The sequence below is a fragment of the Ictalurus furcatus genome, chromosome 15 (assembly GCF_023375685.1).
Source record: "Ictalurus furcatus strain D&B chromosome 15, Billie_1.0, whole genome shotgun sequence".
In the NCBI taxonomy this organism is placed as follows: domain Eukaryota; kingdom Metazoa; phylum Chordata; class Actinopteri; order Siluriformes; family Ictaluridae; genus Ictalurus; species Ictalurus furcatus.
In genome coordinates, this window is record NC_071269.1 from 6,860,546 (window position 1) to 6,876,767 (window position 16,222).

A 16,222-nucleotide genomic window follows, 5' to 3' on the forward strand; every position below is an offset into this window, starting at 1 on the left:
ATCACGCCTCCTTTTCGAACTGCCACATACAGAGACCACTCCTCCTTCATTGGCACTGACACACAGTGACAGGTACAGAAGCCACGCCTCCTTCAGTGAGGCACAGAGGCCACACCTCTTTCACTGAGACTGAGGAGTTGACTATGTATATGTTATGAAAGAAAGAAAGAAAGAAAGAAAGAAAGACATAAAAATTAAGCCACGCCTTCTTCATTGCGTGCCTGAAACAGAGGCCATGCCTCCTTCATTGGGGAAAAGAGTCAGATAGAAATTGATAGAAAGGCAGATGTAAAAGAAGAAAGAAAGAAAGAAAGAAGAAAGAAAGAAAGAAAGCTACACGACTTTCCTTTCTCCTCTTAATATCTCTTCTACGCTCTCCCTTTTTCTCCCTTTTTCTAGAACTTGCTAGTTGCTTCTTATGAACAGTAGGGGGCAGCAGTCATCCCTCCTTTTTTTCTATGGCATAACTTCAGGATTATTTTACAGAATGTCCTCACCATAAACAGTGCGCTTATTTTACGCATGATCTATGAGCTTGATCATCTCAGAATGTTTTTTTTTCACGCCATCATTCACTGCAGCTGAAATCTGAATGTAAATAAAGATAAAGATAAATAAAACCGCAGAGCACTTGAGAAAAGCATCAGACAAATAAATAAACTCCTTTTACACTTTAGCTGTAGAACTGACCATTTTTGAGACATTGATAATGCAATATGGCAGAGACACCTGAAAAAATCTGGCCTTTTCTGTTAAAGCAGCAGTCAGATTGACCAAACACGAATAAAATTGCCCTAGCAGGAAAAAAAAACTAACAGATTCACCGAAGGGGAAAGGACGCAGGACGTGAAAGACACATTTTCAGTTACGTTTGCTTTGCACTGACTTTATCTTGGTAAACCTTGAGCTGTAAATGTATACATTTTCGATCTTGTGAGCCAACAGAAAACAAAATAATGAGTATTTTGCATTTCAGTGTTGATGAATAAGTTCAATAATTAAGTTTAGTGGAGGGTACAATGTGCCGTACGAATACGTCAATACTGAAGTCATTGGCGTCGCCATATTGAGCTAGCTTGTGTAACTTTGTACACTTAGCAGGCTGCTAAAATCCAAACATTTCCACAAATTAGAGTTAAATATCAAGCCAAACACTATGTTTTTATAATTTTCGCTATGTTTTTATCATTTAGCATGGAGTCATCCCGTCCACTGACGCCTACATTAGGGTTTTTGTTGTTAAATAAAAACAAACAAATAAATAAATAAATAAATAAAAAGTTTTTCTTGTTTTTTTTTCCCTCTATGCCTGATTTTCTTGTAAACAAATGTTTGCCTCTTCATCTGTGTACATTTCTGTGTACAAAATGAAACCTGACCCCTTGTACGTAAAATGATGAGCAATCCTTGCTTGGTGAGGTATTATTTTGTTAGATGTACCTACGATGAAGAAAACATGACTGTATCTCCTCTAGAGAGCCTCACAAGATAAAGGCACAACGTGCTATTATGAATTTGAACAACGTGAACGTGGTGTCCTTCAGGTTACCGTGGAGACAGAAATGACATTCGGAACGAGGCAGAAGTGAGAAAAAAGGACGGAGAAAGTAGGCATGGGAGAACGAGAGGACAAGAGGAAGCCAAAAAGAAAAAAACAGTGTGTGAGAGGCTGTTGTGCTGTGGCCCTGAAAATGTTCTGCCTGCATACAGAGAGAGAGAGAGTGAGAGAGAGAGAGAGAGAGAGATTGAGGAAAATTAAAATGTAAGGGGGATGAACAGTCCTTGAAGACAGACCAACCCATGAGAAAAAACAAAAGGGTTGAGGCTGAGAAAGAAAAGTACATAATTTGTTTTTGTTCCCAAAGGCACCATGTAATGACCTTACACTCATCCAACCTGCATATTGATGAATTTAGAGACAATGATGCTCCAAGGTGTTGAATCTGTCAAATAAGAGGTCATGCTTTTAATAAAGAATGTTTAATGATGCACACTAAGTAGCCAAACGAGATCAGTATACATAATAAACTGACACCTCTGTGTAACTGTTTTCTAACAAGCTCAAATAATACTACACAGTGTGTGTGTTTTATCGTCACGATGTTCCTATATAGCACTTTAGAGAGATGCTCAAAAAAGGAATGATTCAGCAAAAAAAAATTAAAGGGCACCTACTATGGTTTTGAAATGTGCCTAATAAAGGTCTCATACTATAGGTTTACGTGCATCCATGGTCAAAACACACTTTAATTTTCTCGTAATTTACATTGCAGCATTACCTTTTTCCCCCCAGTGTCACAAACAACTCGTTAAAGGATACGTTCACTCTAAACTCCTCCTTTCAGAAAGCATACTCTGCTCTGATTGGTCAGATGTCCCAGTCCTTTGTGATTGGTCTACCGCTTACAGTGCGTGTCAGAAAGGAAACGCCCACTACCATAAAGAGTTTAATTTCCGTCTGTTCGCGAGCAGCCGATGAAGACCAGAGGCGGGGCTTTTTGTTATAAACCTACGTAGGTTTGTACAGGAAGTAAAGTCTGGAATTACTAACGACTCATTTCAGTTGTTCAGAATCGGTTCCTTCTTTTGGGACTCTGTTTGTCGTGTGCTTTGAAACTTTGCAGATGTTTTTACATTCACAAACAGCTCTATAACACACTACATGAAAGGCAAAATTTGAAAAACCATAATAGGTGCACTTTAATCTTCTGCAATGTTGACGAATCAAGTTAGTTTCTCTAATTGCTTACAGCACTATACTGTACACTGCTCTGCTCTGAAGACTTTATGTGACAGAAAATGTGCAAACATTACAGCTTTACCTCTGATTGTTGTAAATGTTATAGCGTTATATACACTACCGGTCAATAGTTTGTGGACACTTGACTGAAACGTTTCTCATGATCTTAAAAACCTTCTGATCTGAAGGTGTATGATTAAATGTTTGAAATCGGTGTCGTAGACAAAAATATGATTTTATTTACAAAAGATTTTTTTTAAATGGACGACTCGGAGCAAAATATTCCGGAAAGCAGCCGATAAGTGGCGTAGGTGGAAACTCCTTTAATACTGATTAAAAAGCATCTCAGTGGAATTCCTCAAGAAATCGGGTGAGAAAATGCCAACAATACATTTCTGGACAAAATAGGCAAAATAGGGTGTCTACTATAAAGATGCTAAAATACTAAATTATTTTGATTTATTTCGGATTTTTTTTAACACAACATAATTCCCATGATTCCATTTGTGTTACTCCAGAGTTTTGATGATTTTATTATTATTATTCTAAAATGTGGAGAAAAAAATTAAAATAAAGGATGCGTGTCTAAACTTTCGATCCTTTCCACCTTTTGAAACAGGATGAAGTAAAACGGAAAGCTTTTCTTAAATTATAGGTTTTATTACAACCAGAATTTACAGCATTGTCATAATTGGTGTATTTTATACCATGGCCTTTTAATGAATAAAGCAGCAAAAAAAATAAAAATAAAAAAACAATAATTTCTAAAATACAGATCTAACAACCTGTTTTATAGAAAATATACAAAATATAGAAGTGAATAATTTTGCTATGGCATCCGTTTTCCTGTCAAAAATCACTATTTTGTGATTTTTTTATTTTATTTTATTTTTTTTACACCATAACCATTTTCACTTCTTTGTACTGTTTATACACACGCTGTTAAGGGTTTCGTGCTGTACCGCACGTGCCCATCCCTCACGTGAACTTCCATGTTGCTGAAAAGACGGACCATTTTTTGTTTCACGGTGGTCTCAAGCCTCGATTAAACATGTTATATATCACATGTAAACGAAAACTCGACGTTATAATGTCGTTAGATTGTTTATAAAAACGTAACTACGCTACATTTTCGCGGGTCTTGTTTATAATTTGCACTGGAATAAGTTTTAAATACTGTACACCCCCCCCCCCCACACCTTCTAAGAAAATAGATTTACCCTTCCTAAGTGCGAATGGACAACTTCGTGCATTTTTTTTAGATAGATATGGTTTATATATACAACGCTAAATGTTTTGACGTGTTAAGCTAGTTCGCAACGATTAGCTATTTTTATTCATAACACGACTGTTTAATCAAATTAACCTGTAATTCTTTGTATAACACGTGTGGAAGTTTGAAATCGTTTTCGTTTGTCCCCTCGTTTTGTGGTGAAATGGTACGTCCCGGTGTAAGTCACGCCCACTTTTGGTTGCCGATGCTATAGTTGAGAATGGTTCTATTATTGTTTGCGTCTGTGAGATTTGAACGATGTAATGACGAGTTAAAGAGAAAGTAAAGAAAATAATGAAATGACAACAAGTAGCTCCAAGTCAGGAGAGTGATGAAAACTGGTACTTAAACGTATATGTTCGGAAACTCATGGAGTTACGCAACGCTACACGGAGGCAGTTAGTGTTGAGGAGCGGGAGGCGAGGCTGTAAAAGATCCGCCAGCATGAAGCGGGACGCGGGGAAAGTTTTGAGGTCGCTACCGCTGCACGTCAACGAGCCCGGCGACGCGACCATCGAAGAGGCCTGTTTTACCTTGAGCTTGTCCAAGCAGGCCGGCCTCGAGAACGCCAGCGTAGTCATGGCACCGCGGTACAGCCTGCTCCGGGAGGTGGGTCGGGGAAGCTACGGGGTCGTCTACGAGGCCATGGCCCGAAAATCCGGCGCCCGCGTGGCGGTCAAGAAGCTCCGCTGCGACGCGCCAGAGAAGGTCGAGCTGGCCCTGGCTGAGTTCTGGGCCTTGGCCAGCTTGGACAAGAAACACGAAAACATCGTCCAGTTGGAGGAGTGTGTGCTGGAGAGGAATGGCATGGCGCAGAAAATGAGCCACGGCAACAAAAGATCCAAACAATATTTAAGATTAGTGGAAACTTCATTAAAAGGTGCGCTCATGTATGCAACCAGCTGGAAGCAGCAACCCTGCTCATAAACACTCAAAACACTCAGAAACACGGGCTCTGTAATAACTAGCCATAATACATCATCTACATTAGAGCATGCATGTATATCTTATTAATTATTATAAGCTTAACGTGTATAAACAGTGATAGAGAGATCTTCCTGTTTCTGCACTTCCTGTATGTGGTGAAGTGTGATAATCAATCCAAATAACCTGCATGATGTTTCTCTCCTGTAAGCCTCATGCATGTAGTGTTAAAGTGTTCAATATTATTGTGCATATTGTTATTCATGAACACTTGAGGTGTTGTGGTGTTTTGTGTTATGTAATGTTGTGTAAGCTTCCTAAACTGAGCTTGCAGCCTGTAAGGGAACATAGTGTTCCAGCTTTCTCACATTAACCCTTTGCTTCCCAGCTCCCTCCCATTAACCCTCCCATCCCCTGCCCCCTTCTCTTCTAATTGAGGTTATTTTGCTCCCCGTTCAGTCCCCTCTCCGTCCTGAGATTACATGATCATAATAATTTTAATAATAATATGTTTATTTTTGGATTCATTTCATTGGGTTTTAGATCTTCATCTTCAGATCATCTTCATCAAATTGTTTCAGAACCTTTGTTTGCGTTGGTCCCATTTCAACCCCCCCCCCCCCCCCCCATTACTTCATGACTTTGGATTAAAAAGTTTCCTTTTCCAAACAGTTTCACTTTAAAATCCGTCAGCGAAGCTTCGTAAGCTATTACGAGGCCTTGGTAGTGTTTTGTCACATTGGCAGTGTTGTACTGACGTAGTTCAGCGACAGGGATGTGAACAAACACGTACCTTACACACTAAAGAAAGACTACAGTCACTCCAGAGCTGTCAAACTGGACCATCTTTCTAGTTCAAGAACCATAAAAGCATCCCAAACCACTCTTGTATATCATTTCATTACTAAAACTTTCATTAAAGATGGAAGTTCAGTTTTTAAAAAATGACCGTTAATGTGTGATAATGTTTAAAATATGCATAGCAGCAGCTCTTCAGAGTGTTCTTCAGGTTCATTCAAAACAAGACTTCCTAAAATACTGGCTTATCGGTTTGACACCAGATCTGAATTCCTCAGAAGAACGCTCAAGGCTTTCTCGAGCAAAACTCAGCTTCTCAGAACGCACGGTAAGGCCGAGTAGATACAGTTGGGTTGTTTACCAAACTTGTTAGTTCAGTCCAAATTGTTCCTTCGCAACGTTCCCTTGCCACTTGCCCGAGGGTGAATCCCAACATCGCCTTGTTGGACTCGTTCCAGTACCTTTATTTGTTGAAATGAAATTTTATTGCACGCCCCCTTGGAGGCCCGAGGGACAGGCTAGCCATCAGAAGCCAGATCAGATGCAATTTCCTTTTCAAAACAACAGAACTTTAAATGTCAAGATGGACGACTGGTTTTGATTCCAAGGTTCCAACTGTTTGCAGCTAGCATTACAGTTGTAGTCATTTTCTAAGTTAGGTAATTAACTTAGCAAGCCAGCTAATTTGGAAGGAATTTAGATACACACCTCCAAGCCAACAGTATCAAGAAGCAAGAGTGTATTCTGTACCATAGAGAGCGTCTCATTTTCGATTGCTGTCTAAAAGGTGCCATTATTTATTTTATTTTTTTTTTACATTTACAGGTGAACGTATTCCCGGTTATCCAGAGGAACCATGCTACCTCTGGTTCATAATGGAGTTCTGCGAAGGTGGTGACCTGAACCAGTACATCCTGTCACGACAGCCCGACCCAAAAACCAACAGGAGCTTCATGAAGCAGCTGACCAGCGCCGTGGCCTTCCTGCACAAGAACAACATCGTCCACCGCGACCTCAAACCCGACAACATCCTGATCTCGCAGAAGTTCGGCGCTCCCGTCATCAAGGTGGCCGACTTCGGTCTGAGCAAGGTGTGTGCCGGTCTTGGGTGCATAGAACGTGGGTCTGAAGGACACGTCGAAAAGAATGTCAATGTCAACAAGTTCTGGTTGTCGTCAGCATGTGGTTCAGACTTCTACATGGCGCCCGAAGTATGGGAGGGCCACTACACGGCCAAGGCGGACATCTTTGCGCTCGGCATCATCATTTGGGCTATGCTCGAGCGGATCACATTTATCGATGGCGAGTCGAGGCGCGAGCTCTTGGGCACGTACGTCCGTCAAGGCAGCGAGATTGTGCCGGTGGGCGAGGCGCTGCTTGAGAACCCCAGGATGGTCTTACACATCCCACAGAAGCCACGCAGCTCAATGTCCAACGCCATCCGGACGCTTCTGCACGACATGTTGGCCGTTAATCCGGAGGACCGACCGGACGCCTTCCAGCTGGAGCACAGGATGGACCAAGTCACGTGTGCCACTTGAACCAGACCAGATGAACTTCAAGCTAAATTTCAGGTGGGTTTTCTGAGACTCTGGCATGTCATTATCAGGTACTGTATAGACTTCCAGAAGTTTGCTCATTTTAGATTGTTGGTGGGTGGGACACAGTCTTTAAATTAGTTTCCAAAAGTTCTATTCAAGCAAGGTTGGTCAAATTTGAGACAAAGTACGACAGAGTTTACTGGAAACTCCTTACATACCTTGTTAAATATTTCAGGATATTTGAGATTTCTGCTCTATGCTACCCTTTGCACCCAAAGATCAGGGCCAGTTATGTACTCTGCACTCCCAGCATGACCAAGATTTTACCTTGGAACCCTGATAGATATGTAATGACACACCTCAGCGAGGTATAAACAGAACAGTGCTGTCGGTTATCGTAGACTGTGCAGTGCTTGGACCCCTGTGATTGCTTGTACTACCATACGTTTTAGCCTTCTAAACACTTTACTGACCCTTGCAACCCTGTTAAAAGTCTTATAAAAGGTCAGACCAGTTTCAGAGTAAGTTGTGCTACACCACGTCACTATCCGTACAGTTCCTGTAAGGTTAGCCATCCTGCGTAGGCCGAGGGCATGGCGGGGACTTGATGAGTCACATTTCTACAGCAGCGGACTAACTTTAATCTGCGCCAGGCTGCACATGTCTGCTCGAGAATTACTGCCTGACTTCATCTTGACATGTGCATCCTACATCTTTTATTTTTTGCCTATTCAGGAATTTCTGGTGCCGCCCTCTGTTATGCATGGCCTTAATTAAATCCAGCTTATGGCTGCAGGGCAGAGTGTGTTTGACAGCCTTTGCCCAGCTCCCTTTTTATGTTTGATCCTGAAGACATTTCACACGTAATTAGATAAACAGGATCGGACACCTTCTTGTACAGAAGAACAGACTCTCGAGATAACTTATCACGAAGATACATACGTGAGAGCTAAATTAGCATTACTAGCCTGCAGTCGCAATCAAAATGATTCAATCCCACTGCGAGTCAGGTTTATTGTCAAAGAAATCAAACAAAAGCGATTAAAATAGTTCAACACAACAAATGCTTCAAATGGTTTTCCCAAATTCAACTGAAAATGCAACTTATAATTATTTCTCCAGTCTCAAAATTATTCAACCCCCTGAATAGAATTCCTCACAACAGCACAAATATGCAAAACAGGTATTGTCTCAAGCACACCTGATCCGCAACTAATCAAGCGCTTCATTAGTTGCAACAGGTGTGCTTGAGCTGGAACACATGAAATACCTGAACTGGCTAGGGGTAGAAAATGTATGAAATAAAGACCTGCAGCAAGACTTGATGCAACAGGCACTGAGGTTTCAGTGAGCACAGTAAGACACGTACTAAACAAAGAAGGTTTCCATGCCAGAACTCCAAGACGTACACCACTACTGACCCAAAAGCAGAAGAAAAGTTGGTTCAAAATCATATAAATAAGCCACAGAAGATTTGGGTTTCTGTTCTGTGGAGCGTTGAAACAGAAGAACTTTTCGGCATGAGGGATCAGTGGTATGTCTGGAAGAAGAGGAATGAAGAAAGAACACACTGTCCACAGTCAAGCATGGTGGTGGCTCAGTGATGCTCTGGGGCTGCGTTGCATCTTCTGGCACTGGAAACCTGCAGCGTGTGGAAGGCAAGATGGATTCATTGAAGTATCGGGAAATGCTGGGAGAAAATGTCATGCATCTGTGAGGAACCTGAAGCTTGGACATCATCGGACCTTCCAACAGGACAATGACCCCATGCATACCTCAAATTCCATCAAGGCTTGGTTGCAGAAGAAGTCCTGGAAGATTCTAAAGGGCCATCACAGTCACCTGACTTGAACCCCATAGAAAATCTCTGGTGGGATTTGAAGAAGGTGGTTGCAGCACGCAAACCCAAGAATATTACTGAACTGAATGGGCTAAGATTCCTCAGGAACGCTGCCAGAAGCTCTGCATCTCGTTTGCAGCAGGTCATAACAGCAAAAGGGTGCTCTATTAAGTACTAAAGATGATGATCGCTATGAAGGGTTTGAATAATTTTGAGACTGGAGAAGTCATAACTTTCATTTTCAGTTGAATTTGGGGAAACCACTTGAAACATTCGTTGTGTCTAACTATTTCAATCGCATTTGTTCAATGCAAATCACTGAAACTCTGTACATGTTGAGAATAAACCTGATTTGCAGTGTGGATTGAATCTTTTTGATTGCACCTGTACACGTGACACAGGAAAATGTTTTTATTTTACGGAAGAACACGGTTTACAGAGTGAAATCATTCAGTGAGTTCATTGCTCAAGTATGCTGCAGACCGGCTTTCACCCTCCTTAGAGTAAGTGTTGGCATGTGTTACAAGAGGAAGTATTCATGACATTTTGAGTGTTACAGATAACCTTCGGGAAAAGATGAGGTCCCGGACATACTCCTTGATCCTCAAACATGGTGGATTCAACAAGCTAGCTGATACTGAAATTAGTGTGTGTGATGGGATAAATTTGTTTTTGTTTGACTGGCTGGCTCTTTGAATGCTAGCAAACACCAAAAAGCATTACTTTTGAATGTGCCACCGTCATGGATTCGGCTTTACTTACACGGGCATGGATGGTACATGGTGGTCAGTGAGTATACACCCTTCAGTTTTTCAGCAAACAAGCTCCGATTTTGCTTATTCTCGCTTTAAACAGTGCGGTTTGGGGTTGAGACCATGCTCGTTTTAGACCACGCGATTGCAACGTTCTCTTAAGATCCCAGTGACACTTTATGATAACGTGCAACTTGATGAAGATGCTATTACGATAGAACTGCGATTAAAGAAAATGTGCAAACAGATTGTGGTAGTAAGGATATTATTCTGCCCGTTAGCATGATTCAGTTCAGTTTTGCCATTGCTACTACTGTTTGTAGCTGTACGTGAGTTTCCCATCCTCCCATTGGTGGATCGACAGTGTGTTTACACGGCCGAGTTCTTTCACTCACACTCTGGTATATAGGACAGTTATACAACAAGACTGCCCCAATACTACCTCGCCTTCATGCTTCTCTGTACAAACATGGAATCAGTCATCAGCCAGGACAAGCTGGCCTGTGTGTGTATGCGCGTGTGTGCATGTGTGCAGTACACATAGAGGAGTCCCGAGACAGGAGATTTTTGTGTTATTTCTCCCAGGCCTGAGATAATAGGATAGGATTGTGAGTGAAAGGGAGATAATTGCTGTAGCCTATACAAAGCCCCGCCCCCTTAACGCAACGCCGCTGCTGCTCGTCCAGCACCGCGAGAAACCACAGAAACACCGAGTACCTGACCACGCTTGGAACATTCTGTCCTCACACAACCGTGTATTTTACGTACAGGCCACGCCACACGCCCGAGTTCTGGACTTTATTTTGGGCATGTATTACATAAAATGAAGTAATATTTTAATCCCATTATATTTTGTGTCAGATGATTATTATTATTATTATTCATCATAATAATATTGTTAATGAATATATTAGATCTAAAATACTTCCTCTTGTATTCAACTAATAAATGATACTGATTCCTATTTTGGTTTGGAACCATATGATTCTGATTCCGACTCGGATTCAGACCATATATGGTTCTGATTCCAATAGTGACTCCAAATCTGATTATGACCATATGATTCCGATTTGGGAAAATATGATTCAGATTCTAATTCCAACTCTGATTCGGATCATTTGTGACTTTTTTATTAGATTATTATAGTGTATTATACCATGGTCTGTCTGAATGCTCGATTCTGACTGGCTGGAAGATGTGCGTTCAAACTGTTTAATGCACACGGGTAGTTCCAAAGTGTCCCTTATTTATGACTGAATTTATCTTGATATCTGTGTAATAGTGATGCTTTCCCAGCCCTGGTCTCAGGCCTTTAACCACTGGGAGATTCATTTCATTCTGTCGTTTTTGTGTCCTCCTCAGGTTTGAGAGCAGCACGAGCGTCCGATCGCTCAGCAGGACGGAGAACGGGAACTATGAGTCTCATAACTGCGAAGTGCGTGTTGGCGTAAGGACAGGAAATTAAAGTCTTCAGGATGTGATGGAAATCAGCCCGGTCACACAGATCCCATAAACGATCGTGCCTGACATTTCTGCATGTCTGGTCTTCAGTTGTTGTTGTTTTTTTCCCCCCTTCTTTTAAGTTATATCAGCACTGTTTATAGGGTTTGTTTTTTTGTTTATTTTTTACATTGTTTTTCATTTCTCTGTCGTATCGATTGTGCTGTTGTTCGGGACCAAAAACAGGAGAAAAGACAACATGTTGCACTTTGTACTCATCGCCTCTGCACTTCTCACAACCTTAAAGAGCGCCCGTACACGACGTTCCGGATACTGGAATGTTCTTTGGGATGTTGAGGAACGTTCCGGAGTCAGCACGGATGTAACAGCGGTCATTGAAAGATGCACTGTGAACGAAGTAATCTGGCGTGTTTGTGTGTGTGTGTGTGTTTGGCTGCGCAACAGCCTCCTGGTTCATGAGTTCACTCCTGTGCCTTATTTAATTTTAGGCAATTTCACACAATTTGAACTGAATCCTCACTTATCTTGTTTCCTCACATGCAAAAAAAAAGAGCCAGGTTTCTATATTTGACGACGTTTTATTTTTGTGTAGGGATTTGTGAAAATGTGCATATCGTAAAATATGCATGCATCAATTATATGTTCATTGTCCACAAGATCTCTTTGGTCAAAAAACATAGGATTGTCCCAGACATCAGTTATGCCTGCATATATACGAGCGAACTACATGGCAAAAACGTGACGTATATCATGATATTTAAATGTGCTTAAAAAAAAAAAGTGTAATCAAAACATTAGCACAATCAAAACATTTTGAAACCTTCAAAAATAAAGTATATTTCTATGCAACAGTGAAAAAAATTAACAAACAGTCCACATGCGTAAGGAAATTTTTGAAAATGTATGTTTTTATTTTTTCTTCAAACGTTTTCTGTCCACGTGAAATCCTCAAGTCACCGAATGCACGGCTTTTTGAAAACGGGCACTTCTGGCTTCGTTCTGATGCGGCCATGTTGTTTTTCTGTGTTTCGACCTTCTCTATGCAGCTCTTTACGTTAATCTAGAGGTGGGATTTTTTTTTTATGTGCATTCGTTACGTCATATATATTGCCACCTGCTGCTCACGTTTTTGCGGTTTATCGTGAAGGTGTTGAAGTGGACATGAATGTTTTTTTTTTTAAATGAGGAGTGAAAAAAATAAACTGCGTATTCAAACCCGTTTACACGTGGATTTTAACGTCCAATCAGCTCCGTGTTAGCGGAGTTAGTCGATTTAGAGTTGCAAAGGTTTCCGTTAAATGGATGTATGATTTTAGAATTCATCACGATATCTGAAACACGCATACAAGACCTCACAAACGCTCTTGTAGCTGAACTGAATGAAAACAAATCCCCACAGACACACCCCAAAATTAATTGGAAATCCTTCCCAGAAGAGTGGAGCACATCATAACTGCAAATCTGGAACGGGAAGTTGAACAAGCACATACGGGTCTGATGGTCATGTGTGCACAAACTTCTGGCCACAACGGTCTGTAAAAACTGTTTATAGCACTGTCAAAAACTGTATATTTCAAACAAACATCCGTTTTTATTGGCTTTTATTACGTTTGATTCTTCGGTTGTATAAAGTGTGAAAAGGGAACAAAATGAGCACTTTGGGGATTCGGTTTATTGTTACTTAAACCAATCTAACCTTTGGTTTGAGTACAAACACGCACAAAAAATGCTGCTGTTGAAGTAAACAGTGAGCTGGAATTGTGCAATTTTGCTCAAATTTTAAACATTGAGGACCCATGGGAAATTTAGTTGCTAGAGATTGTACATATGGAAGGAGAAGTTTACAACCCGATTGGATAACCGAAGCACTACGTGAACACGCTACTGCCCGGAACGTTCCAGACGCCGTTTTACATCTGCTCACGTTTTAGATCATTTCCGAGGCCGTGTAGAAAGTATGATCCATTTCCTCAGCGGTCCACTTTCACATCAATCTTCTCAAAGGTGTGTGTTTATTTTCCTTGGTTTACTTGTTCGATGGTTCTACCTCATTTTTTTTCTTCCTTCTTCCATGATGTTCCTGATGGTTGGTTTTCATGACACGGTGTCATTTGTCTCTTAAAGGCTATTAAAGGATTTCTGACGCAAACGTGCGTCACATTCATTGTATTCGGCGTAAAAATGTAACGGGATTGGGGTGGCGCATTTTAAAGCCGGATTTAGGAACGACATCGTAGTTTCCAGGGTTACAGTGCTACGATTCCTCCATTTTTCTAGATTATCCGCTTGTGTCGAGTTAGCGTTACGCTAACATTCGTTGCTCTCTCATCTGACGAACTGAATTATGCGGAAGAAGATCAAACATTTCTTAACGCCAGTGCAAAAACCCATCTACGCGGTTTCCTCTTCAGGCAAAGATGTGGATTGTGTGGAATACGTAAGGAACAACGCACTCAGGGTTAAAACATACTGTTATAGGAAAATAATCAACAACAGGGATCATTTTCTATACCTGCATGGCAGATTTGAGCTATATTATGCTACAGATAAATAATTATAGCACTACACATGACCTGGATGATCAATAGTTCTGGAAAGTTTCATTTTGGAAAGTATCCTTTTTGGTGTTACTTTAATAGAAGCTGATGGTTTGACATTTTTTCACCTCGCGTCCTAATCTGCCGTTTCTTTATGCCAGGAAGAAAACTCCTCTGCTGAAACGTTTGCAGGTCAAACACAACAAGCTAGCACAGTGGGTTAAAAGGAAAAGGCGGAAAATTCCGGACATTTCATATGAACTGCTGTGAACAGAGAACTTGGCACTTCACCTACAGATATTTCTTTTCTGTTCATAAAATCATGGCTTAATGTACTTTATCACGATTTTCATGTGAGTAGAATTTTAATTTAGTAGCAAATGCTATTAGACACTCAAGGTTTTTCTGAAGTATTTGTTCTAATGTAAAGTTGTTGTTTTTTTCTAAATAAATGAACAGTTAAATAAAACTGTTTTGTACTTGCTTTAATCTTTAAATTCATACCTCAGGACCTTCATACCCCCCCCCCCCCCATTTCTCTCTTAATTAATTTAATAATTTACGTATACTGAAAGTTGACACTTGAGAATTTGAACTGATATCTTTTAGTCAACTTTTGCCACATATTTATTTATTTATTATTTAATTTATTCGAGCTTAGTTTTTTGTTTTGTTTTTTTGTCATAATATACACCACTTTTTAAAAATAATTTTTATTATTTGTGATGGGTTTCCCTGCTGTTTCTTTCCTAACATGCAAAACAGCTTTGTGTAAATGATATATATTCCTATGGGTGTGTAAACTTTTGCCCTGGACTGTTCATGCACTTGTTTATAAGTTAAAAGATTTTAATGTAATTAATGGCAGGCTTAAAAATCGAAGTAATAATATTGACGACAAGCATACAACAGTAAAAACAATCATTTTAATATCAATATTAATAATATAACATGATGATATAGCCAATCACATTATTATTATTATTTTATTATTATTATTGCTGTTGCATAAAATGAAAAACAAACTAGCAAAAGCAAATTAAAATGACACAAAAGTTCTGATTTTAATTAACCATTGATTTATTTGTTATACAAGCCTCTAAAAATCCACCCATGCCTTTGCCCAAATTAGTTATGTACTTGGTTATTTATTTTTTAATTTGTTTATTTATTGTTTGCTAATTTGTCAGTGCCCTGTTGCCATGGTAACACTCCACAGTCGCACCTTTTTATTCTCTGAGGCACAGGTTTGCTGTTTCGTGCTCGAAACGCTGTGCCAGTTTTGGCACTAAATCGGCGTGCCCTTCGTGTTCAGTCACCGTGTTCAGGAGGTCGACAACCCCGTAAACACCAGCGGGAAGAGAATTGACGCGGTCACGACGCATCAGGATCGTAATGAGATTATCCGTCCTTGGAGCAAAGAGACGCACTGAACTTCATTATAATGAGAACTGTTATTTATATAGTTCCAGGCATTTCAAATAGAGCACAGAGTGCTTTAAACAGGAAGATTATTAACGTTACACAAACATTTATAAATGGCAAAAAACATAAATACCTTAATAAATAAAATAAATAAAAATAAATAAAAATAATATTAAAAATAAGAAAGAAATGGCTTAAAAAAAAGACAAGATTATGTGAAGGAAAACAGAGTAAAACACATAAAAAATAATTAGCGCTATAGCAATCAGAAACTGTAAAGCAAAAGGGCAGCTATCGTCAAAGTGCTCAAAAGGCAATCATTTTTATAGCATTTCTACCATTATTATTCTAAATTATAGGGAAAACTGGATTTCAGGATCAGTGCTTGGATCCCTATCTGTGAGTTTACACTAGCAGGTAACAAGTCATGTCTCACCACGTTTCATTCTTGTGAACGGGCAGTAGCACAATTAATCGAATATTGATCTCGATTACAATTTTGACTGCCCACGATTACATGAACATGATCGACTGCGATATTGACGTTGAAAGTTCGTCCTCGGCTCAGAGAAAACTCCGCTGCAGATCAAATCAAGCGCTTCCTAAACTTACAGCCAGTCACCAAAGAGTGGCGCAGGGATGACGTCATTTTATAACGCCAAACCCGGAAACAGAGTTAGCATTTTAGCCTTTCCGGTTCCATGGTCCCGAAGTCAATCGGTTTTTATTTTTTATGGGATTTTGGTTAAAAGCCTGAAATAAGGTCTGTGGTGGACACAAGCTCAAAATATTTTTCACGTTTTATTCTAGGACATAAAATATGCCAGTAAAACCCCACTCATGATTTTTTTAAAGAAGCTTTTACATGTATTGAAAAATGCGGTTGCTAACTGTCACGTAATGAGGGTTTAGGACGGATGCAAGTGCAGAT

The 16,222-nt window shown here is 40.1% G+C and overlaps 1 protein-coding gene across 1 annotated transcript; it reads left to right on the forward strand.

Moving 5' to 3' along the window:
• The first annotated feature begins 4,025 nt into the window (after window positions 1-4,025).
• stk35 (serine/threonine kinase 35) lies at window positions 4,026-14,354 on the forward strand. Its single transcript, XM_053643847.1, has 3 exons — window positions 4,026-4,893; window positions 6,561-7,309; window positions 11,231-14,354. Exons 1-2 carry the CDS (start codon window positions 4,383-4,385, stop codon window positions 7,274-7,276), a joined length of 1,227 nt encoding a protein of 408 aa, XP_053499822.1. The 5' UTR covers window positions 4,026-4,382; the 3' UTR covers window positions 7,277-7,309; window positions 11,231-14,354.
• Window positions 14,355-16,222: the final 1,868 nt, after the last annotated feature.

Excerpts from the sequence above, each read along its gene's own strand:
- stk35 (XM_053643847.1), top strand. The coding sequence starts at position 4,383 with ATGGAGTTACGCAACGCTACACGGAGGCAGTTAGTGTTGAGGAGCGGG. Across the intron at positions 4,894-6,560 it reads AGTGGAAACTTCATTAAAAG|GTGAACGTATTCCCGGTTAT; the intron begins GTGCGCTCATGT and ends TTACATTTACAG.